The sequence below is a fragment of the Leuciscus leuciscus genome (genome assembly GCF_965113295.1).
Source record: "Leuciscus leuciscus genome assembly, chromosome: 16".
Classification (NCBI taxonomy): Eukaryota; Metazoa; Chordata; class Actinopteri; order Cypriniformes; family Leuciscidae; genus Leuciscus; species Leuciscus leuciscus.
In genome coordinates this window covers 12,295,070-12,321,146 of record NC_138740.1, presented here as the reverse complement: position 1 = coordinate 12,321,146, position 26,077 = coordinate 12,295,070, and the positions used below count along the sequence as shown (strand labels likewise).

Sequence of the window (26,077 nt, the reverse complement as noted above, 5' to 3'; positions counted from 1 at the left end):
TTATTGAATTGTACACTTCATTATATGAGCATCCAAGACAACATAAAATATATATGGGAATTTATTCAGAGAATAGTTTTATAAAAAAATAAACATTCGTAGCTTTTGGTCCTTAACTTTTCTCTATATAGAAACCACACTGTCTCTCCTATGAATAATACATGATGTCCTGTCAGTGTTGGGCTATTGAAACATATCAATCATCCACACTAATTAATTGATCACATATTTTGCCTACACATTTCATCTGTCAAACAATGGAAATGCCTTTGCATACAGCACCATGATTCTAAATGGCAACCTGTTATACAACTATACAAAGCTTTTTTACATAAAGATTGACAAATTTGGGAAATAACAAATACATGTTTTAAATATATGTAAAACTACATTACATAATGTGTTGAGTAATTGTACCATAATTAAAAATAATGTGAACTGTTGCAAGTCCTACCAATCACATTGTGAAGTTTTGTTCAATAAAAATAGTTTTAAAAGTGTGTCAGTGACCTCATAAAGCATTGTACATATGTGTTGTGTCATTATGACATACATTTTGTGACTTTACTTTTGTCCTGGATGGAGCTGTCCCTGGATTCCCCTTCCTCTTCAGATGGCACTGTTATTACAACAGTGTATAGATTACTTTTACTAAGATTACTGCAAACAGATGTCTTTCATTAACAAGGTAATGTACAGGATTACATGTATAATCTTAGAAATCACATTACAGTTACTATTGTAATCAAATTATCTTTACTTCAATTACTTGAGCTCTGGACTTTTGAAAAATATCATGAGAGCTGAGGTGTCTTTTGGTCAAGGACCAGGTTTTAATATGTGTTTTTTTTGTGTGTGAAACTGACCCTGAATCAGACCTCATGATTTGGTATCTTGCTCTGCTTGTGGTATAGGCTGGTGTGAGATTTCAAAGTAACACAAAAGTAATTAGTAAATCTAATTACTGTATTGCTCTTGCAATGGGAAGTGTAATATAATTACATATGTAAGGTAAATTGGATGACGGTTGAAGTCACTTAGCCATATGACCACAGCATAAAAACACTTAATTATGAACTATAAAAGTATGGGATGGGAGGATGGACTATAATGATTTTTAATGTAACTCACCTCTGTATTTTAATTCATATTAAATCAGATCACTCTGAAACACTTTTTTATTAGGTTAGGGTTTGTGAAAAAGAAAAGTTCCAAGAGGCCCACAGTGACATCTGTGATTCAAATAAGTCAAAATAAACATTTCATTAATGAATTTGGCAACTGTGTCCAACAAATACATTTTAATTAACATTTATACATTAGACCACTTCATGTGTCTTTGAAATGCATGCATGACACAAGGGCTGAGTGGGCAGAGTGATTTTTTTTATTTTGTCATATGATTAAACCAAACACATCACCGGAAAGGTCTTGATCAGCCGAGTAACAGCATTGCAATCTGAAGGCTGTACCTGGCTCCTGCTTTGAAATATTGACCTCTGAACTTTGACATTGATGCATTTTGTGAGTCTTATAATTCAGCAACTGAATGGGCTACAATGATGACACCAACTGTTATATAAAGCTCTTGAACTCTTCCATCATGAGGGCTACCGTTTGGTGCAATCACCAATAGGGGACATCACCAAAAATTGTAAAAACTGAATCTCACCTAGTTATTATTTATAATTAAAAATGTTGACCAAACTACTGTGTTTTACATCCACCCATACCCATGAGTGCACTCTCAGTTTAATAGTCCAGACATCCATTTACATGTTTTAGTAATTTACAAAAATAAAACTACAATTCCCTGTTGCAGCAGATTACAACGTGATAGACAGCCCGTTAAATATGTAGTTCTTCTGGTTGGCAAACTGGGGTTGTAAGTAAGTAGGGTTTCAAAAAGAACTATAGTATAAAGTAACTTCCTAACAGACATGCTACTGCAAAAGCATAATACGTGTTGTATTAATTCAGACCAAAAACATCGTCTTATGGTTATTATTATTAGCTAAAACTGCTTGTTTCGGGAGATTCATATTAGTTGCTAAGGTAACCGTTATGACGCAGGCGCGTAACCTGACCACAGAAATGGAAGAAGTAAAAAAAAAAAAAAAACCTAAAAAAAAAAACCTTGTTAGGTAAAGAAATATGAATAACTGATATTGCCAACAAATAATAAAAAAATATGTCATCCTTTATTAAAATTTGTGTTTTCATGTTGAAATGCAGGCACTTTTCGCCGCCATTTTGGAGAGGCAGGGTACACTCTGACTGGACTTGTCGCCAATCCATCACACAACCACTCACACTCCCATTCACACCTAGGGCAATTTTAGAGTCTCCAATGAACCTATTCTATTCGTTTTCTTTAGGTTAAATATTTTCAACTTATGTTTTTACACAGACAATAATGATAAAAATAACATTATTTACATAGCACTTTTTATTTATTTATGTAAAGAACAAAGTTATATGTGATACAAAGACCACAAGGACATTCATACATAAATATATGCATGTATAAAATGGTAGACATGAATTAAAGCAAATACCGAAATATGAATAACTGATATTGCCAACAAATAATAAAAAAATATGTCATCCTTTATTAAAATTTGTGTTTTCATGTTGAAATGCAGGCACTTTTCGCCGCCATTTTGGAGAGGCAGGGTACACTCTGACTGGACTTGTCGCCAATCCATCACACAACCACTCACACTCCCATTCACACCTAGGGCAATTTTAGAGTCTCCAATGAACCTATTCTATTCGTTTTCTTTAGGTTAAATATTTTCAACTTATGTTTTTACACAGACAATAATGATAAAAATAACATTATTTACATAGCACTTTTTATTTATTTATGTAAAGAACAAAGTTATATGTGATACAAAGACCACAAGGACATTCATACATAAATATATGCATGTATAAAATGGTAGACATGAATTAAAGCAAATACCCTATAATTGTAAGCTGATATTTACAACACCAGTTGTCTAGTGTTAATTATTTTATCCAGAGCGAAGTTATGCAGCAAGATAATGAAGAACTTATCTTATTTATGGCTATAATTTACTAATTAATTTATACAACACATAACTGTATACCTACTTGACTATTAGCATGTGAAAATTGTATTTTGTGCGATTACACACCCTGTGTAATATACCGTGTACAACTGGCATACAATGTTAAGATACAAATGAAAAAATCAGTAATTGAATATCTTATTTTCAAGAAGACAGAGAAAATCAAAACAACAGCTCAGCATGAACTAGTTTGCATGCATGTACAACACAGTTTTATAGTTACCTTAAGTAATGCCATGGTAAATTAGTTCCTTTTGTTGGCAAGATAACAGCAGTAATAACAACAGGAAAGACTCAACTATGGGTATTGATCAGTAATTTCTGGAAAGTATTTAATGTAGTGACATGTACAGTAAATGGTTCATTCTAAAAGTATCCACAATCACTGTGAATAAAACAAACAAACTATTACATTAATGTAAGTGTAACATTTTTGTACAGTAAAGGTCATTATGTTGACAAGATGAGATGGGCAAAGCTTGGGAAAGTCACCACTGCAAGAGGCTGTTGTCATTCGCAAGCTCTAGCACCACAGTTGACTGTAGAAATAGTCCATGAAACATCAGAGGTGAAACTTAAAAATCGACCTGCTCTTTGTGAACTGAGGTAACAATAGTCCACAATAAAAGCACTGCATAAGACATCCATTACACTTAAAAAAGTTTTTTGTTTTCCTTGAAACACACCTGCAGTCCAGTCATAATTGACACGCACGCAGTCTAAACGCATCCGACCAGTTAAGAAGCACTCATTTACACTGCCTCAAAATCACTGTCATCTGAACTCTCAAAATCAACTTCTTCATGGTCCTCTGGTATCTCCTCGGGCCCATCCTCCAGCAGAGAAGCAGCATTTGGTCCTAAAGCCAGGCTGTAACTTGAGCAAACGACTTGGAACTTCTCCTCTACATCTGCAAGCCTTTTCTGAAGGAGACACAGGAGCCCGCGATGACCCTCTTCACTTAAACTGCCTAGAATGAAAAATGAAAAGCGAGGCATGACAATACTTCCATTGTTGTTGAGCTATTCTTTAACTGACTTTACTAAAGAACTACAGACCATTTAGATCCAGCCACAAGGAATCCATAATGTAACACTTGATCTCAAATTGAGTGGGGTTTTATAGGATCCCCAAAAGCATTACAGCAAGAATGTAATAAAAGTTAGCATCTTACCACTGTTTCTGCCAGAAGACATTTCTGATATCACTGTCCTTATGTTTCCAGACAGCTCTCTGAGATAGGTGCAGTGCTGTCTCATCTCCCTCATCACAATGATCTTTTCCTCTTGAAGCCGCACTTTTGACATGTACACATCAAAAATCTTCTTCTTGGTGAGGATGTTGCTGGATTCTGAAGTCACACAAATAACATCCCTTCGATTAAAATTTGACCTGTACAGTCTAAACAGCAGGCAAAACCCAAGTAGTGTATGAACATCCCATATACTGGTACAGAGTGCAAAAATGTAATATAAATGTAATCAGATAAAATGTGGCATATGTTTACAGTAGCATATACAACATATCACACACACACACACACACACACACACACACACACACACACACACACACACACACACACACACACACACACACACACACACACACACACACACGTATGTAGAAGAAATTGCTACTTACCACTGCTGTGCACTTCCCACGGCCATATTAGACTGTCTCCTCCCACGGAGAAACCGCTCTCCACCTTCTCCTCAACGATGCGCTCCTCATCTGGCACCTGCTCATTGTAGAGCTTGATTGTTTGCAGGAGTTTTCTCTTCTCTTCCCACAATTTTCTTCGACGCAAGTGTCGAATTTTGTTGCTGTCTATAAAATTTTTAAAACACAGAAAACATGATGCACAAGCATGTGTATACAGATATAAGAAAGTTACATGAAATACTTATAACTGACTTAAGAATTAATACATCAAAATGTAATAAAATCAAATGACTTAAAAGGCATAATAGGCCTAACATTAAAAGGAAGACATTTTAAAATGAAGGACCTAAAAACACTATAATACCAAAACAATCCACATAAGTCATCTGCAAGTATTAAAAAAGACACAAATATTAGATGAGTTTTCAACATACCAGTGTGATTATAAAGGCTGGCTTTTTTTTGATGAACACCAAGAAACATTTGTTCAATTGATTTCTGAAGGTTATGTTGGTCATCACATCTGGTACCTACAGAATCTTAAAGCAACAACAATAATACAAGTAAACTATTATGTCTTGCAAGTTCAAGTTCATTTAGAGCCCAAAATCACTGTTAACAGTGTCAAAGGAGTTTACAAGCCCACAAGTTTATATCAAACAAAAACAGGACAGCGCCCCCTTACTTAATCCTTATACATGGCAAAGATTCTCACTTATAAAATTGCAGTATTAGTAAACTACATGTTGTTGAAGAATGTCCATAAAATACTGTACCGTCAGTAGCCCATTGTCTGACATCATGTACCCACTGATGCACGATGTTCTCAGGACACCCCAGTTCACTGCTCAAATCCTCCAGTTTCTGAGATTCAGCCTCAGCCTTTTTCAAAGTCTGGTGTAAAAAAAAAGATTTTTGACTTTGCAATCTTAAAAAGTGAGGAAAATCATGAAAAGCTTAGTATACATAACTCAGACATAACATAATACCTTGATGTATCTGCTGGATAGGGCAAGATGAAGGCCTTCCCACTTCCGTCGGTTCCACCCAATAGCATGGACACTTAGCATATCATTCCTGGCTTTAAACAACAAAATGATGTGATGGAGGAAAGTACCATTAATGCTCATGGTATTGCAGTTCATCCACGCATTGACAATTGATTTTTAATTTAAGAGAGATGTAATGCAGTTTTATTAATGTGCTGTATGTTAGAATATTTACAACTGTATATTTGCTATATTATATAATATTTGTAATCTCAGTACAAAGTATTAGACAGTTAGAATAAAAAGAATAAAAATAAAAAAAGAATAAAAGACAGGTTTCCTAAGATAATATAAATGAGCAATAATTACCAGATTTTGTCATGTACTTGGTTGTGAGGGCACAACGAGACAGGTAGCTGTTGACCATTTCGACCTCCTCCCCTGCAGTTGTGCCAGCACCTTCCTGATTTTTTCCACTCCAGATTATCTTACAAATCAGCATGGCACATAAATTATAGTCATATACAGTGTATTATATAAGTAATAAAAAAACATACAATTTTTAAATGGTATGATAAAGAATATGCAGTACTTCACACTTGGTTGAATGAGCCTTGGCATGCATGACAGAAAGGAATGGTCTCATCTGCAGTAAAGGTCTGAGTTCCAACATGGAGACTGCCAACTTCTCAAGGTAAGGCCAATACTTGCAAGCAATATCTGTGCAATAGAACTGTCCGTTTGTGGCTGCTTGGAGCTCCTTCTGCAGGTACAGCGGATAAGCAAATATTTCCCCCCTGTACATGTTAAGAGCCTTGAGTAGCACTCCATGTCTGCAAACAACCACCTCAAGGCCCTCTTCATCCAGTTTGCTTGCTCTTCTGGCCGTTTCACGTGCAGCAGACCACTGACTGGCTCCACAGATCCCTTTGCCGGCAGTCTGCATGACACAATAATTCTGGTTAAAACTGAAAGTTGCTATTTTTTCTAACTAGTTACTTCATCCACCAAGATGAGTCAGGTTACATCACACCAACTGGCATCTTTGTAATGATCGGTGACAATAAAGGTTTACTTTCAAACTACTACTAAAGAGGAGCTTCAGAAAATGCATCTTCTACTTTCTCTAATCTAGCTACACAAACTAGTTGAAAGGCAGGGTGACAAACTGCATGCATAGTCACTATCTCTTGCAGAGATCTGCTATTACATGACTAAACTAGCCACTTTGGATGCCACCACACATACCATATCTAATTTATACCTCAACACAAGATTGCTTGAAAGAGTGCACCATGCTAAAAGTGCTAGTAACAAACTAAGTGTATCATATAAGCTTACACCAACTAGGGATACACATCTATTTAATAAAACAACAATTACACATTGCAAATTTTGGATATAAATCAAAGGTGCAAAAAACGACATATTTTACTAACACTTTTCATTTTACTCCTGATCTCATCAACAAAATGGTGTACATCAGTGTCCTTGGCAATGAAGGTGCCATCAAAATAGGGTTCCTCTGACCTAGATAGAATAAGAAAAAAATATATGTTCAGTGTCAGACATTATATGTTCTGTTAATTTTACATTAAGTAAAACAACTACAAGTGTAAAACAACTAACCCTTTTGACTGCCGAAACCGGTACACTTTTCTGTTGCCATCTGCACAAAGAGCAAGCATGTTGGGTGTACATGCCGGGCAGGTGAAGTGCTCTACACTGGCCATTTTCTCACACTGGTACTGGCAGAATGTGTATTCCATGAAGCTTCTTTGGAATACGTCTCCATGTATTTTCCCACCCTGCACATTCGATTAGTAAAGAGTAAAATGAAATAGCTACACTAATATTCTCTCATCTCTACTTGAGGCAACTTTGATCTACACTGATCTCACCCTTCCAAAGAGACAGGTCCTCCTCTCCAACATCCGCAAAAAACCTTGTCTCGATAAACCTGGTGCAACAGTTTTCATTTCTTCAAATGAGCTGAAGACATCTATGGAAAACAGCGTGTCAGCATTCACAGATGCCGGCCAATACCCACTGCTTATTAGGTCGCTCATGTCAGGTGTCCAATGTGCCAGACATAATCTGCACAGCAAGTTTGGCAAGTGCAAATCATACCGACCTAAAATCAAAAAGTAGAACCTTGTAACACACAAGGGGACAAGAATAAATAAAAATATAAACCATAATTCATAACATTTATGCAAACCAAAATGATTGCTCTGCCAGCTGATTCTGTGACGTTTGAAGGGTCGCAAGTACATAACTGGACAGGTCTCACTGTAGGCAATAAACATACTGAAAAGAGAAGTTAAATAATTAGTGAGAAAGCATTAAAATATGTCCAATTAAGACAATAAAAGTAAAAAAAAATTTTTTTTTTAATAAAATCACTTTTTAATCACTTTGCCGAAAAGGTTCAGAACACTACCTTGATTGACCAGTGTATATTTGCCCTCTTTTTGTACACAGCACACTGTTGGCTCAATGGGCTTGTAAATTCCCTCAATGCAGGACTCCCTGTTATGGAGGGTGAGTTTTTTGTGTATGTGTATGTCACAATCCATACACAGCCACTCTTGGGGCATGCAGTCTCTGCAGCGAATGACGGCAGGAGATGTGCAGTGGCTGCAGTTATTTTCTGGAGCCACATTACAGGACAGCAAGCAGTTGATGTGATAGGCCCTTGCTTTCCGCCACTCATCTTGGGCTACAGATTGGCGCAAGCACCATGATGTGGATGTCGAAGGATACTTGCTGGTGCCTTGAACATCTCCTGAGGTCAGAATGTCCTGCAGTTTCTGCATCTCACTGTCTAAAAGACAGAAATAAGAAATAATCATTCCTTTCACGCTTATTGCTAACTTGCTTACAGTAAGGTCAGGTGTCATCTGTCATACCAAATGAGTGTTGAGAGCAGTTTGATTGGGTAACTGTGGGAACCTCCTCAGATGACTCAAAAGGAGTAGTTCCCTCACTGCCAACAACGGAAACAACTGAAAAGATAGATAGAAAGGAACGAGATAACAATTTTTTTATGTCTTACAAGCATATAATACAGTGTTCAGTACAATATTAGTGACTTAAGGCTATAATAGGCTAATTGACATGTCTGACAATTCCATTAATCTCCATATGTTTTTTTTCCTCATTATCTGGACATAATATTGAACTGTTAGCAGCATGAACCTGACACCGATTGCTTCACTTCCACTTAATTTCTTTGGAATTACTTAACATTACAGTGAAGTCAATAACATATGTAACACATCCACCACCACGTTGTGTTTCTGATGGCACAGTTTAACAAGTAAGTGAGGATAGGAGCAGGCTTCACTCAATGCATATACTTATAAACTTTAAGAGTGCTGGCCTGGATAATTAGAATACGCAAAGCAGGAGAGAGGCCGCATTATGCATATATACTTTTATTTGCACAGACGCGTTTCGGAGCGTGCCTTCTTCAGTGCGGCCTCTCTCCTACTTTACAGTTTAACATACAGTATTCAAAGGAAAATTATTAAAAACCGGAAACAGAAATCCAGAAAGTTTTACCATGGAAAAAAATAAAGGAAAAAGCTGTGCACTGGAAGCCCCGCAGTTTAGTGATCTATGTTTCAAAAGTGACACAAAACCATATTTATGTTACCTAACAAATAGCAAGCTGAATTCTGTATACAATGGGCACAGTTATACTTAGTTAAGAAAGACTGGGTGGGTAATCACAAATAATCCTGGAAGACATGGACAACCTGTAGCTGAAGCACGTTTTCGTGTCTCTCCACTTCTGCTTCTTTTTAGCAGTGGACGTCCTTCAGCATCTCTCTCCACCCATCGGACATTAAATTTACTGCCTTTAGCAGATGTTGCTTTGCCCTTCGCTTCCTTTTCCTTGCATGACAGAAAGTGAACATTGTATGATAACACTGAAATACAGCCAACTCTTGAGCAGTTCATTCAAATTTCGCACTCTAATTCCCACTATTTAGTATTAATTACATTAATACTGGAAGATCACTATCTCAAAAAAAAATACTCACTTTGGTTTGAGCAAGAAGCATGTCTGCGAGGAAAATAGCATCTTCTGCTCTCCCTCTGTCTTGCTGAGCAGCCATTTCAAAGATAGTATACTATACTGGAAAGGAAGATAAAAACACGGTCAGACAAAAAGAATTGAGGACAGAGTATAGGCTATATAAAACTACATTTTTAAAAATGTTTTGGACAGTGAGAGAGAGTAAGGTGAAAGAAAAATAAAGAACAGTACCAATACTTACTTGAAGACAGTGAAGCTTTTAGAAGAAAGAAATGGAGAGAGAGAGAGAGAGAGAGAGAGAGAGAGAGAGAGAGAGAGAGAGAGAGAGAGAGAGAGAGAGAGAGAGAGAGAAAATGTGTGTGTGTGTGTGTGTGTGAGGAGAGAGAGAGAGAGAGAGAGAGAGAGAGAGAGAGCGAGAGAGAGAAATAGAAATAGAAATAGAGAGAGTGTGTGAGGAGAGAGGCAGTAAGAGGAGTATAGGAGTGGCTCTTAAAAGAGCCGTTGGTTTTCTTATGACGAGATACAGGTAGCGGTAACAGGGAAGGATGGTAGGTAAAAACAGGAGCTGTTGGACAAAGGAAAACAAAAAACAGTTAATTCTCTTGCAGCAAGGCTTCCTGGATTTGTCATATTATAGATGCAGAACTGTAACAAAATAAAGAAGATAACTGTGATTCTGTTATTGCACAATGGATATTCAGCATGTAAACTGCATTTATGAACAGAAGCAGTGTGTCGTGATATATGAGGTGGTGAATGCATCATTAATATGCTAAATATGAATACATTTTCATGACCTCTAAAATAATTTGTGATTTGTGCTCTTGATGCACCTGTTATTAGTCATGTGTATGGTTACCGTAGTAAAACCATTGTTAATTGTTTTAAAGACTGCCACTGTTGTACCCCAATAGGTAAAACTTTTGCACATTTTCTTCTGACAGATTTATTAACAACAATTACAGAACATAACACAATCCATTTGAACTTTAACGATCAAACAAAATAAAATTTCTAGCTAAATTCTAGTAAATATTACATGTTACATGCTACTTTTCAAAAGTTTGGGGTTGGTAAGATGTTGAAAGAAGTCTAATCTGCTTACCAAGGCTGCATTTATTAGACCAAAAATACAGTAAATCTTTGTTAAAACAAATATTGTGAAATATTATTGCAATTTAAAACAGGCGATCTGGTTTCTATTTGAATATGTTAAAATGTAATTTATTCCGGTGATCAAAACTGAATTTTCACCATCATAATTAGGACAGCATTTACATGAAATATATATATTTGTGTAACAATGTAAAAGCCTTTACTGTCACGTTTAATCAATTTAATGCATACTTTCTGAATAAAATAAATTCGTGCTAAATAAATAAAATTACTGGTTTAAAAAAAACACCCTAGGATCGACATTTTTTATGTGTGGATAGATCCTTTAGAATAGATAGGCCTACAACATCAGTATCGATATTTCAGGATCGAAATCCGCGCATATAACGTTAAGTTATCATCATCATCATCAACATCATCAACAAGCAGCGGGGTTTATCTAAAGTTACTTCCCATCGCCCATAACAACTTTTCATAAACGTAATATAACCTAATATGCAGTCACTGCAGCTTTCTGTGATTAATTAATTAGCCAATTAATATCAATTTCTATTAACGTTATTGACGTTTATTAACGTTATTCTATTACCATAGATTAAAAAGCTCCACAGTCCACACACACACAAATATAACGTTAGGCTACAGCAACGTTCGATTTTCTTAAATTACAGAACCATAATAAAAAATATGGCTTTGACCTACCTGAACGACGCGGGAATTTTGGAGAATGCAATATATCGCTTCTCTATTTGGTCCGTGGGGAGTTGTTGGCATTGAGGAAATGATCGCCCCCTACTGATACTCAACCTTCATTCATGCGTGTCATTTTCACGCCTTGAGGAGGCAAAGCGTGACATTGACACGCATCCGCTAGTGGACCAGCGTGTGTATTACACGCTTCAGCGTGATACCGGGTTGTATAATAATATGACAGCTAGTGTGTGTTTTTGAAGTTGGTATCACACACACGATCCTCCCTACATATTCCTGAGCGTATCCGGGCTGTACTGTGAAACTGATAAGAAAAAACTGTGGAAGTTTATCTCACACAAATGTTGAGAAACCATTCAGTTCTTTTAAAGGGTAACTAAACCCTAAACCAACTTTTTTTAGTTAATGATCTGTAAGAATGGGGCTTTATTAGTGCTGTTCATTGATTCAAGTAACTTTTTTGACATTTGGGTATAAAGTGTTTTAATTTTACAATATATGGTGTAAAAACGTCTGAGTGCTGCCCTCTTAAGGTTGAACGGTGGCTACTGCAGTTGAATTTTCCTATTGGATGTTTGCGGTGGCAAGTGACGTAAGCGGTGGCAGGTGATGTAAGCAGGTTCCAGCTCACCACGCCCCTGGTACGAGCTCACCACGCCCCTGGTACGAGCTCACCACGCCCCTGGTACGAGTTAGCGTAAATTTATCTGTATTGTACAGTGGTCAGGAGGGTACGTAGGTGTAGTGTTGCTGGTTGCAACAGCACTGCTGGACTGCATAGCTTTCCAGCAGACTTGTAAATTAGGCGCCAGTGTTTGCATGCACTTGGCCTGGAAGACCGTGAGTGTGAAACCTGCATTTTACGCGTGATTGCTTCTCCAAAGCAATAGAGGTGGAAATGGGCTTCTCCACACAGCTCGCGCTGAAAAGCGACGCAGTGTCAAACGCTGCTCCTCCTGCATGGACTCCACCACCGCAGCGGTGTCTTGATATGAGTGATCATATATATTTTAATCACAATTTATGGTTAGGCTAAAGTTAATCCTCTGGGGTCGACAAACGCGTCGGCGCATTTTGCTGAATTTTTTCACATAGCGGCAAAATATGAATATGCCTATAGAGAGCGCGCGCTATTGACATCAACTCGATAAAACTCATCAGATGCATGTACTTTACGTCGTCTTGCGACCCTGTGAGTCACTCTCCATTTTAGAGAGTCTGACAGCAGGTCTCAGGTCCCCCCCCCCCCCCCCCCCCCCCCACCCCACCCCCCACTCACAGTTCGTCCCCTCTATCTCCGCTGGGGTCTGCCCACTTTTCTAGCATTTTTCAAATATTGCCAGTGGGTGGAGTCGGGCTCTGACCAGGGGTTTAGTTACCCTTTAAAAGAATATTAATGAAATGTTTATAAAGATCTTACTAAAACCTCACTCAAAAAGTTTAAATAAAATGGAGTCACAAAAACAATTGCAATCAGTTAAATGTTTATAGAGTTAAAAAAAAAAAAAAAAAAAAAAAAAAAAAAAACATACAGGTTATGAAACAATCAGTTAAATGTTTAGAGAGTTGAAGAAAAAACATATAGCTTATGAAACAACGCAATAAATGAAACGGGTTCACGAAAATAAAAAAATTTAAAATCATCTCACATGTTTAGATAACTAAAGCGCCTCTCCAGCACAGCCCCGGCCTGAGTGGTGCGCGCGCCCTCCGCATTCTGACATCCCCCTCCTTCTGCTCCTCCACATTCCAGAGCACAGTGATAGTGAGAAACAGAGATTTTATAAAATAATGTATATTTCACACAAATAATATAATATACAATAATATAAAATAGAATCTTACTGAAACCAATTCTTTCAGTTTTAGATAAACAAAAGAATAAAAAATTCTCTTACATAAAACATTCTGTTCTTTAAAAGAATATAAATGATTATAAATAAATAATATAAAATAAAGATCTTACTAAAACCTCACACAAAAAGTTGAAATAAATGTAGAACTATCCAGTTTAAATAAAATGGATTCACAAAAAAATTGCAATGAGTTAAATGTTTATAGAGTTGAAAAAAAACAAAAAAAAAACATAGGCCTACATGTTATGAAACAATCAGTTAAATGTTTAGAGAGTTGAAGAAAAAACAATCATCTCATGAAACAACGCAGTGTATGAAACGGGTTCACGAAAATAAAAAATCATCTTTCATGTTTAGAAATCAGGGCCCTCTGGCCTCTCTTTACACCAGCGTTTGACCTGCGGAGCTTTCAAAAAGCACCAGCCAAAGGGTGTGTGTGTGTGTGTGTGTGTGTGTGTGTGTACTCGTCTATCTATCTAACTGGGGACCTTGGTGTCGTTACACACTCACTAACAGGGGACCGTCGAGCCAAGTGGGGACATTTTTCAAGTCCCCTGTTGGTCATGCTTTAAAACATGTTAAAATCAGCCAAAACACGCTCTGGTTAATTTTGTACATTTTTGACCAAGTGGGGACTTACATGTGTGTGTGTGTTTAAGTCCATACTCAGCAGCGCTCCTGTAGGCTGGAGCAGGAACTGCAGTGGCCCATTAACACACGTCGTTCACACTTCTCTATTGTCTGAATGGCTGCTGTCCTAGAGAGGCTCTGAGACTGTAGAGCTGCTGTTTAACTGCTTCAGTAACACTTTATAATAACTGCACGCTATTAATCATTAGTTAAGCATTAGTAAAGAGTTAATTCATTTATAAAGCATTAATATACACTAATAAGCAGTATATAAATGCAGTTATAAATGCTTTATTCCTGTTTTAAAAGCATATCTATAATGTGTTTAATAATTGTATTTTCATACTTTATTAATGATCAATTTATCATTTCTAAATGAAGTATAGCATCATTTACAAAGCAGTTATTTAGGAGTTGTCAGTGGTTCATAAGATCCCTTAGAAAGTGTGAGTAAATGATTAAACTAATTCAATGTACATTCATACATCATACACTTATTATTCAGACATATAGTAATAGTTACTTAGTGTGTTAATAAATGCTTTATTAACATGTATTTCTACTGTAGTTCAGGTATAAAGCATTTAGTAGAGGTCAGTTCACAATTTTTTGTGAGCTCATCTAAAGTGAGGACTAGTTATGCTAGTTATGTAGGAGATTTAAAGGCTGTTAATATTTCTATGTTCTCTATCATTGTGTTGTGTTTGTTTCCTTTTTCTGTTTAGAAGATAACTGAGTCTTTAAATCTCCTTTATAAATGCTTTACTAGGCATAACTAGTCCTCACTTTTGCTCACAAAATAGTGAACTGACCACTACTAAATGCTTTATAACTGCCTGAATCTACTACATTTACTCACACTTTCTAAGTGATCTTATTAATCACTGACAACTCCTAAATAACTGATTTGTAAATAATGCTATACTTCATTTAGAAATGATAAATTGATAATTAATAAAGTATGAAAATACAATTATTAAACACATTATAGATATCCTTATAAATCAATAATACAGCATTTAAAGCTGTATTTATAAACGGCTTATTAATGTCTGCTTTATGAATTATGATTTAACTGTTTACTAATGCTTAACTAATGATTAATTAAATGCAGTTATTATAAAGGGTTACCATATATATATTATATAATATTTTTCAGAATATAACTTCAAATATGCATTTTTTTTATAAAAAATTAAATAAAAAAAACATGCCAAGAGGGGATCTACAACTCAATGTTATAATTATAATGTAATTATTATTATATTATAAAGGTATTAATAATGCGACAGATAGTATTGGCTGCCTATTAATTAAAACATCATTTCTACAAAAAAAAAAAATAATCAATAGACATGTCCTTATTTTTCTGTTTCCTTTGTTTCTAGGATGTTGATGTACAGAGAAAGTCAGTGTTTGAAATATTGCTCAATTTAAATGCAACCAAACATATGTCGTTCGTTACCATCCAACAGTGGACCTTTCTTTAAGATCTAATTCAAAACTTTTGAGTTGACTTGCTGCATCTGGTCATTTTGAAGAAACAAAAATGAAATCATTTTTTTCATAATATAACTTTTTAAAAAATTTAAATAAAAAAAAATAAACATGCCAAGATTGAATCTCAACTCTGAACGATCTCTACCTATACAACAGTGGACTCACAATAGCCTGCAATGGAACTGTGTGTGTGTGTGAATAGTTAAGTATGTCTTTATTTTGTAACTATAAGTTATATATATATTTATATATAGGCCTTCATAGATACTTTCTATGCTTGGTTATGCAGTCCCTAACAATTTACTTACCATTGTTATGTGCCATTGCACTCACACATACATGTCTATATTACTAACAGACCAATGTCGCTCTACACTGGCCAAGTGAGGACTCAATGAACGATGTCTATCTATACAAGAGAGGACTTGAACAGTGTGTGTGTGTGTGTGTGAACAGTGAAGTGAACTGGCAGTGAAGTCTGTCTTCATTATGTATATATAGTATATTATATAGTATATTATATATTATGCCTTTTATCAGTCATAATATTTGTTTATTTTATTTAACACTTATTTTCTCTCTTCATAGATACTTTCTATGTTTGGTTATGCAGTCCCTTTAGGGTTTATAGGATTAATCAAACAGAAATAGCTCTTTAAGGTAACGATTTCAGGTCACTATAGTGACCTATATTTAGTATAGCGTAAAGCATACTTTATACAGTGAATAATGATTTTATTAATCAAAATGAACTTTGCGTCCCCAGTTGGATGGTAAAGAACGATACGTGTTTGGCTGCTTTGTACATTTCTTGCCATCACAAACACACTGTAAAGATTTTGGAGGTCAATCTCAAAATGTTATGTCGAAAAACTAAAGTGCAATAAATAATACACGCTTTAGGGTCTGTTTACACGACATCATTTTCAACTGAAAACTGAAAACGTTTTGGCCGTTCATTTCAACGAAAATGCCATTTTGGGGGCCTGACAATGAAAGCTTTTGAAAACGAGTTTTTGTGAGCTCATCTAAAGTGAGGACTAGTTATGCCATGTAAAGCTTTTATAAAGGAGATTTAAAGGCTGTTAATATTTCTATGTTCTCTATCGTGTTGTGTTTGTTTCCTTTTTCTGTTTAGAATATAAATGAGTCTTTAAATCTCCTTTATAAATTATTTACAAAGCATAACTAGTCCTCACTTTAGATGAGCTCGCAAAATAGTGAACTGAGCACTACTAAATGCTTTATAACTGCCTGAATCTACTACATTTACTCACAATTTCTAAGTGATCTTATTAATCACTGTAAACACCTAAATAACTGATTTGTAAATAATGCTATACTTCATTTAGAAATGATAAATTGATTTAATAAAGTATGAAAATGCAATTATTAAACACATTATAGATATGCTTCTAACTCAATAATACAGCGTTTAAAGGTGTATTTATAAACTGCTTACTAATGTCTGCTTTCTGAATTATGATTTATCTGTTTACCAATGCTTAACTAATGATTAATAGGATGCAGTTATTATAAAGGGTTACCATATATATTATATTATATTTCTCAAAATATAACTTCAAATTTGCATTTTTTTTATTAAAAAAAAGCATGCCAAGAGGGGATCTGCAACTAAATGTTATAATTATAATGTAATTATTATTATATTAAGATATTAATAATGCGACTGATAGTTTTGGCTGCCTATTAATTAAAACATAATTTCTACTCTTAAAAAAAATCAATAGACATGTCCTTATTTTTCTGTTTCCTTTGTTTCTAGGATGTTGATGTACAGAGAAAGTCAGTGTTTGAAATATTGCTCAATTTAAATGCAACCAAACATATGTCGTTCGTTACCATCCAACAGTGGACCTTTCTTTAAGATCTAATTCAAAACTTTTGAGTTGACTTGCTGCATCTGGTCATTTTGAAGAAACAAAAATTAAATCATTTTTTTCATAATATAACTTTAAAAAAATCAAAATTAAAAAAATTAAAAAAATTAAACATGCCAAGATTGAATCTCAACTCTGAACGATCTCTACCTATACAACAGTGGACTCACAATAGCCTGCAATGGAACTGTGTGTGTGTGTGTGTGTGTGTGTGAACAGTTAAGTATGTCTTTATTTTGTAACTATAAGTTATATATATTTATATATAGGCCTTCATAGATACTTTCTATGCTTGGTTATGCAGTCCCTAACAATTTACTTGCCATTGTTATGTGCCATTGCACTCACACATACATGTCTATATTACTAACAGACCAATGTCGCTCTACACTGGCCAAGTGAGGACTCAATGAACGATGTCTATCTATACAAGTGAGGACTTGAACAGTGTGTGTGTGTGTGTGTGTGTGAACAGTGAAGTGAACTGGCAGTGAAGTCTGTCTTCATTATGTATATATAGTATATTATATAGTATATTATATATTATGCCTTTTATCACTCATTTTGAAAACGATGCCTTTACCATCTGCATGTAAACAACATAAACGTGAATTTGTGAAATTGTTACGTCATTCCAACCCGGTCACACTAAATGCGTCTCTATAGCACACATTGTGTTTATTGTGCAATTTATACGTGCATATGATAGGCATGGGTGGGTTTAGGGTAGGTTTAGTAGTGGTGTGTAATATGTAATATGTATTATATGTTTGGTTAGGATTAGTTTTGTAGGATGTGTGTGTATTACACTCAATAAAGTGCGTATTATATGCATGTAAAAAAATATATTTTCGCGTAAAAATTGCACGATAAACACAATGCGTGCCATAGAGATGCATTTTCATGAGATCAGGCAGGTCATGCACAAGTATATAACATGGTCACATGCGTACTTATCATCACGTGTTCACATGTTCATGAGTATTTGAGTTTTTTTTTTTTTTTTTTTTTTTTTGACAAAGTAAGAAAGGTTTGGGGTGTGCTTTTAGATGGGCCTTTAAATTTTGACAAACAAATATCTTCAGTAACTGGATCTAGTTTCTATCAACTCCGTCTTTTGTCTAAAATTAAACACTTCCTAACTGACAAAACACTAGAGATGGCTGTTCATGCTTTTATTACTTCCCATTTAGACTACAGCAACTCATTGTATTGCAGTATTTCCAAGTCACAAATCGCTCGCCTTCAACTGGTCCAAAATGCTGCAGCAAGATTTATTCACAAAAGTAGTAAATATAATCACATGATGATGATGATACATTTTATTTATATTGCGCTTTTCTGCTTTACATATAGCCTCACATTCAAGCTGGGGGCAAGCTGGGGCCAGTTGTACTGTTAGAGGGGCCAGTTTAGACCTTATTGTTGTCATATCATTTTCTGCACTGCACTATAGGCATTAACAGGCAAAATACCATGATTACCAATCATTCAACAATGTATTTGCATTGCCATTATATTTTTTAAATTTGCATTACATATTCAGAATCAGTCACATTAACTGCATTCTACGATTTTTGTGTTTTTTTTTGCAAAAAGATCAGCAAATTCATCTAGATTTAAGGCCTTTGCCCTCCTTGACTCAATACTTAGAACACCTAAATTGCTTAATCTGTCATCTGACATTGTGGACCTGAGATAGGTTTTCACCAGCTTTAGTGCATACAATATAATATACAATTAAATTATGCTTATTTTAAATGTATTGTGCAGGCTAGGTATAAAAAATATAGGAAAAACCATGATAATATGAAACGCTTCAAAACAGAGCGCACAAAGCGCGTATGCGCATCGCGGGTGCAGAATGATGTGCTCAAAGCAACATGGAGTCACAGTGTTCAGCGCTGCACAAGTGCGCATTTAAAAGTTCACGGCACAAAGCGAAGAAATTTTGAGCGCACAAATCCTAGTGTAGCCTATATCTGTCCAACAGTTTATTGATCATTTGTTTCTTCACATAGTGAAGTTTTAAATTCCAGTTATTGTGCGTTTGATGCCGATTCATAGTCCTTGTGGTGTGAACAGGCACACGGTAGCGAGTCGTTTTAAAACAGCAACAAACATAAAATACAAATACACAAAATAAAGTCATTTTATGCAAATCCACAGCCTTTTATCTACAGATCAAGCATTATAATGTGTATATATCATATTGGAGAGAGTTTTACCGTGCATATATATAACATAATATAAATTAACATTACAAAAGTTAATGATAGTACATTTCAAATACCTAAAAATTGACAATTAAGTGATTTTGTTCGAGTCAAAAATATTACTTAACATTAATGAACCAACGGTACACATTTTTTACTTTAGCAATCTTATGGGTTGTGGTCTCTCAGACATTGGCAGTAATAAAAATACAATAAAAACATAGTTTCCCTTTGGACTTAAATTACATATCTTTGTGGTATACGGTAGAAATATTGCACATTTCAGTCTAGCTTAGGTTTTTAAAATAAATAACACAGTCTTGGAAATAATATGTAAGCATGTGCAAATAAGCCTGTATAGTAAATCAAGTTCTGTTGGTCTTTGTGTTTAAGTGAGAAATTAATTCATTTAAATTGAAAGATCTCAATGTTTATAAGATCTTTCAATTATGTTTAACAGTTTTGAGCGTATAAAAGAGTGTATAAAAATGGGCTCTGAGTTTTGGCAGTGGTTGTGTCTAAGTGAAATATGTAGTTTGGAAGATGTAGTCACTGAATGCATTAATACAACATTGAATGACACAGACATTTGCAACACTTCTACAGTAATACCGTAGTAAAATATTTTCAGAATCTAAAAAATTAAATACTATCAAAACAATTAGATGTAGCTGAACACATACAGGTATTAATCTTTCAGTTTCATCACCATCTATAAAAAGGGGAAACTTGGGGGAAATGTGTACTGTACTGTAAACAATGACCATGTGACATAAAATGCTGTGAATTCTGAACAACAGAAAACAGCAGAAATATGTTAGAATTCTACCCGTTATTTGTGTGTTTTTTTATTTAACGTGTGTTTTTGGGGGGTAAAACCTTTTCTAGTGTTCTGGAAGAATGAGTTGATCTGAGAATGAAGTTTCAGTGCATTTTGAATGTGAAATGAACTGCTGTCAAGCTGTAAGTTGGTTTGGAGAAGATATCATGGTCTTTTAACCTGATATCATTTAAGACATCATTTAAGACTGTGGTATAAATGATTGAATGATTTAACCATAACTCATTACTATCCTTGATATTCTAAAATAGGTATTTTTCATGTGTATGTAGACTAGGGTGTGTGATATTGAGTTGTTGCACTTCCCCCCCCACACGCAATTTACATATCAATGCAGGAAGGCCTTAAAGGCCAGTGTTTTTCTTAGGTGAGAAAACTGGCCAACAACCCCCAGAGTCCTGTTACCAATATCTGTGCAACTTCTCAAATACACTAGAATAAACTAGAGAAAACGCTGGGATTTACCCTGCCAAATTTATTTTGTAAAGTTTTCTTTTGTAAAAATGTATTTAAAAAATAAATAAAACAAGAATTACACTATCTACTGTTCACTGCAGTTAATGTTACATTATCCACGTTTACAATACTGTACAAAAATATGAAACTGAGATTAACACTTGTATAGGTGTTTAGTTAAATATATATTTTTTTGTTTTTGTTTTTTTTAGATTCAGAATTTAAATATTAGGTTTTGAACATCAGTTTTGATTAGAGAATGTAAACATCTGCAAATTGGCCTGTATAGAACATAAATGTCTGTTGGTGTTTGTGTTAAGTTAGAAATCATTTTTTTTTTTGCCAAAGCAATAATAAATGATCCACAGTTTGGCTCACATAAGCTCCGTTCACACAGAGATTCCGGAAAATACACCTTGCACAATTCTGAAATCAGTATTATATATTATAATATAATATTTAAATATAAAATCTTGTTTACTTGTTTAGCACTATGTTTACAATGAAACTAAATTAATGATTATTCCAAACACAAATAAAATGTAAGTTTCCCAATTCTAAAGTCACTTTTTCAAAACTCTCTTCACACAGTGATCACACCTTCCGTCTATGTGAGCTAAACTGTGGATCACTGCTTTGAAAGATGTCATTGAATGCATTTTGTTCCATTTACATTAATTATTCTTAAACACAAACACCAACAGAACTTTATGTTCTATACAGGCTAATTTGCACGTTTACATACTCTTTTTAAAACTGTTAATAATAATAGTACTGTTAAACTGTTAAAAATTAATTTCAGTAATATCACATTGAAATAGATATTCTGATTCTAAAATATAATAATATCAAAATAATTAGATGTAAGTGTTAGTCTTTCATTTTCATCACCATCTATACAAAAGGGGAAACTTAGGAATATTTTAGTACAGTAATGTTAAAAAGTTAGTTTGTTAGTATACTTTACTTTATTGTCCTTTTTCAGGAAATTTGTCTTGGACTCAAAGCTGCATTAGTACACAACATATACATACACACACAAACCAAAAAGAGTTTAAAACTACATATATGTATAACTACATCTTGCTATTTAACATATAGATACTCTAACGGTTCCTCTTACTCAGTGGGACTCTATACCGTCTCCATGATGGCAGAAGCTGATACATTGGAAATAAAACATGGCTTGAATCACTCACTATTGTCTGTGCATTTTTTTTTAAATCCACGATTCGTAAATTGATTGAAGTGATGAGTACTCTCTTACACCCATAACTTACATTGCAGTTTTCACAAGACATGCAAGCTGTGATTTTAATTGGACCGAAAGATTGCCATATGAAGTTTGCATCCTATAATTTAAAAGACTACCTAAAACGGCATAATGAAATAATTGCATAATTCTCTGATTTACACCGAACAGCCTAAGTCTTCTTAAAAAAATACAATCGTTGCCGGAATTTTGAACAAAGATAATCAATGTGGGCTTTCCAAGTAAATGAACGATCAATGACCACACCTAGATACTTATAGGTATCCACCTGCTCAATATTATCATAGATGATAACTGGGCTGTAATCAAAAAGGATTATGTAACATCAACTGCAGTGAATTATAAACAGTAGATAGTGTCATTCTTGTTTTATGAAAGCATTTTACAAAAGAAAACATTGTGTAATGCTCCTGTTGTTTGTGTTTTTTTGTTTTATGTGTGACAAAGTGTATCACTAAGTGTATGGGTGAAACCTTTTCTAATGTTCTGGAAGAATGAGTTGATCTGAGACATGAAGTTTCAGTGCATTTTGAATGTGAAATGAACTGCTGTCAAGCTGTAAGTTGGTTACTGGTTGTTGGCCAGTTTTCTCACCTAAGAAAAACACTGGCCTTTAAGGCCTTCCTGCATTGATATGTAAATTGCGTGTGGGGGGGGAAGTGCAACAACTCAATATCACACACCCTAGTCTACATACACATGAAAAATACCTATTTTAGAATATCAAGGATAGTAATGAGTTATGGTTAAATCATTCAATCATTTATACCACAGTCTTAAATGATGTCTTAAATGATATCAGGTTAAAAGACCATGATATCTTCTCCAAACCAACTTACAGCTTGACAGCAGTTCATTTCACATTCAAAATGCACTGAAACTTCATTCTCAGATCAACTCATTCTTCCAGAACACTAGAAAAGGTTTTACCCCCCAAAAACACACGTTAAATAAAAAAACACACAAATAACGGGTAGAATTCTAACATATTTCTGCTGTTTTCTGTTGTTCAGAATTCACAGCATTTTATGTCACATGGTCATTGTTTACAGTACAGTACACATTTCCCCCAAGTTTCCCCTTTTTATAGATGGTGATGAAACTGAAAGATTAATACCTGTATGTGTTCAGCTACATCTAATTGTTTTGATAGTATTAAATTTTTTAGATTCTGAAAATATTTTACTACGGTATTACTGTAGAAGTGTTGCAAATGTCTGTGTCATTCAATGTTGTATTAATGCATTCAGTGACTACATCTTCCAAACTACATATTTCACTTAGACACAACCACTGCCAAAACTCAGAGCCCATTTTTATACACTCTTTTATACGCTCAAAACTGTTAAACATAATTGAAAGATCTTATAAACATTGAGATCTTTCAATTTAAATGAATTAATTTCTCACTTAAACACAAAGACCAACAGAACTTGATTTACTATACAGGCTTATTTGCACATGCTTACATATTATTTCCAAGACTGTGTTATTTATTTTAAAAACCTAAGCTAGACTGAAATGTGCAATATTTCTACCGTATACCACAAAGATATGTAATTTAAGTCCAAAGGGAAACTATGTTTTTATTGTATTTTTATTACTGCCAATGTCTGAGAGACCACAACCCATAAGATTGCTAAAGTAAAAAATGTGTACCGTTGGTTCATTAATGTTAAGTAATATTTTTGACTCGAACAAAATCACTTAATTGTCAATTTTTAGGTATTTGAAATGTACTATCATTAACTTTTGTAATGTTAATTTATATTATGTTATATATATGCACGGTAAAACTCTCTCCAATATGATATATACACATTATAATGCTTGATCTGTAGATAAAAGGCTGTGGATTTGCATAAAATGACTTTATTTTGTGTATTTGTATTTTATGTTTGTTGCTGTTTTAAAACGACTCGCTACCGTGTGCCTGTTCACACCACAAGGACTATGAATCGGCATCAAACGCACAATAACTGGAATTTAAAACTTTACTATGTGAAGAAACAAATGATCAATAAACTGTTGGACAGATATAGGCTACACTAGGATTTGTGCGCTCGAAATTTCTTCGCTTTGTGCCGTGAACTTTTAAATGCGCACTTGTGCAGCGCTGAACACTGTGACTCCATGTTGCTTTGAGCACATCATTCTGCACCCGCGATGCGCATACGCGCTTTGTGCGCTCTGTTTTGAAGCGTTTCATATTATCATGGTTTTTCCTATATTTTTTATACCTAGCCTGCACAATACATTTAAAATAAGCATAATTTAATTGTATATTATATTGTATGCACTAAAGCTGGTGAAAACCAATCTCAGGTCCACAATGTCAGATGACAGATTAAGCAATTTAGGTGTTCTAAGTATTGAGTCAAGGAGGGCAAAGGCCTTAAATCTAAATGAATTTGCTGATCTTTTTGCAAAAAAAACACAAAAATCGTAGAATGCAGTTAATGTGACTGATTCTGAATATGTAATGCAAATTTAAAAAATATAATGGCAATGCAAATACATTGTTGAATGATTGGTAATCATGGTATTTTGCCTGTTAATGCCTATAGTGCAGTGCAGAAAATGATATGACAACAATAAGGTCTAAACTGGCCCCTCTAACAGTACAACTGGCCCCAGCTTGCCCCCAGCTTGAATGTGAGGCTATATGTAAAGCAGAAAAGCGCAATATAAATAAAATGTATCATCATCATCATGTGATTATATTTACTACTTTTGTGAATAAATCTTGCTGCAGCATTTTGGACCAGTTGAAGGCGAGCGATTTGTGACTTGGAAATACCGCAAATACAATGAGTTGCTGTAGTCTAAATGGGAAGTAATAAAAGCATGAACAGCCATCTCTAGTGTTTTGTCAGTTAGGAAGTGTTTAATTTTAGACAAAAGACGGAGTTGATAGAAACTAGATCCAGTTACTGAAGATATTTGTTTGTCAAATTTTAAAGGCCCATCTAAAAGCACACCCCAAACCTTTCTTACTTTGTCAAAAAAAAAAAAAAAAAAAAAAAAAAACTCAAATACTCATGAACATGTGAACACGTGATGATAAGTACGCATGTGACCATGTTATATACTTGTGCATGACCTGCCTGATCTCATGAAAATGCATCTCTATGGCACGCATTGTGTTTATCGTGCAATTTTTACGCGAAAATATATTTTTTTACTTGCATATAATACGCACTTTATTGAGTGTAATACACACACATCCTACAAAACTAATCCTAACCAAACATATAATACATATTACATATTACACACCACTACTAAACCTACCCTAAACCCACCCATGCCTATCATATGCACGTATAAATTGCACAATAAACACAATGTGTGCTATAGAGACGCATTTAGTGTGACCGGGTTGGAATGACGTAACAATTTCACAAATTCACGTTTATGTTGTTTACATGCAGATGGTAAAGGCATCGTTTTCAAAACGAGTGATAAAAGGCATAATATATAATATACTATATAATATACTATATATACATAATGAAGACAGACTTCACTGCCAGTTCACTTCATTGTTCACACACACACACACACACACACACACACACACTGTTCAAGTCCTCACTTGTATAGATAGACATCGTTCATTGAGTCCTCACTTGGCCAGTGTAGAGCGACATTGGTCTGTTAGTAATATAGACATGTATGTGTGAGTGCAATGGCACATAACAATGGCAAGTAAATTGTTAGGGACTGCATAACCAAGCATAGAAAGTATCTATGAAGGCCTATATATAATATATA

General features: G+C 34.7%; 1 protein-coding gene and 1 long non-coding RNA gene across 2 annotated transcripts in view; both read right to left on the bottom strand.

The window, feature by feature from the left end:
- LOC309477993 overlaps window positions 1-26,077 on the bottom strand; it is a 62,307-nt gene that overhangs the window by 9,923 nt on the left and 26,307 nt on the right. The gene's annotated exons all lie outside the window — the stretch shown is intronic.
- On the bottom strand, window positions 3,406-10,104 carry LOC309477523 (uncharacterized protein). The gene is made up of 17 exons (XM_082140807.1): window positions 10,042-10,104; window positions 9,805-9,899; window positions 9,517-9,655; window positions 8,665-8,760; window positions 8,196-8,579; window positions 7,949-8,062; window positions 7,654-7,886; window positions 7,382-7,560; window positions 7,192-7,282; window positions 6,345-6,692; window positions 6,122-6,239; window positions 5,753-5,844; window positions 5,540-5,657; window positions 5,198-5,302; window positions 4,743-4,928; window positions 4,273-4,449; window positions 3,406-4,068 (listed from the first exon to the last, which is right to left on the bottom strand). The coding sequence occupies exons 2-17, from the start codon at window positions 9,877-9,879 to the stop codon at window positions 3,851-3,853; spliced, it is 2,673 nt and encodes an 890-aa protein (XP_081996933.1). The 5' UTR covers window positions 9,880-9,899; window positions 10,042-10,104; the 3' UTR covers window positions 3,406-3,850.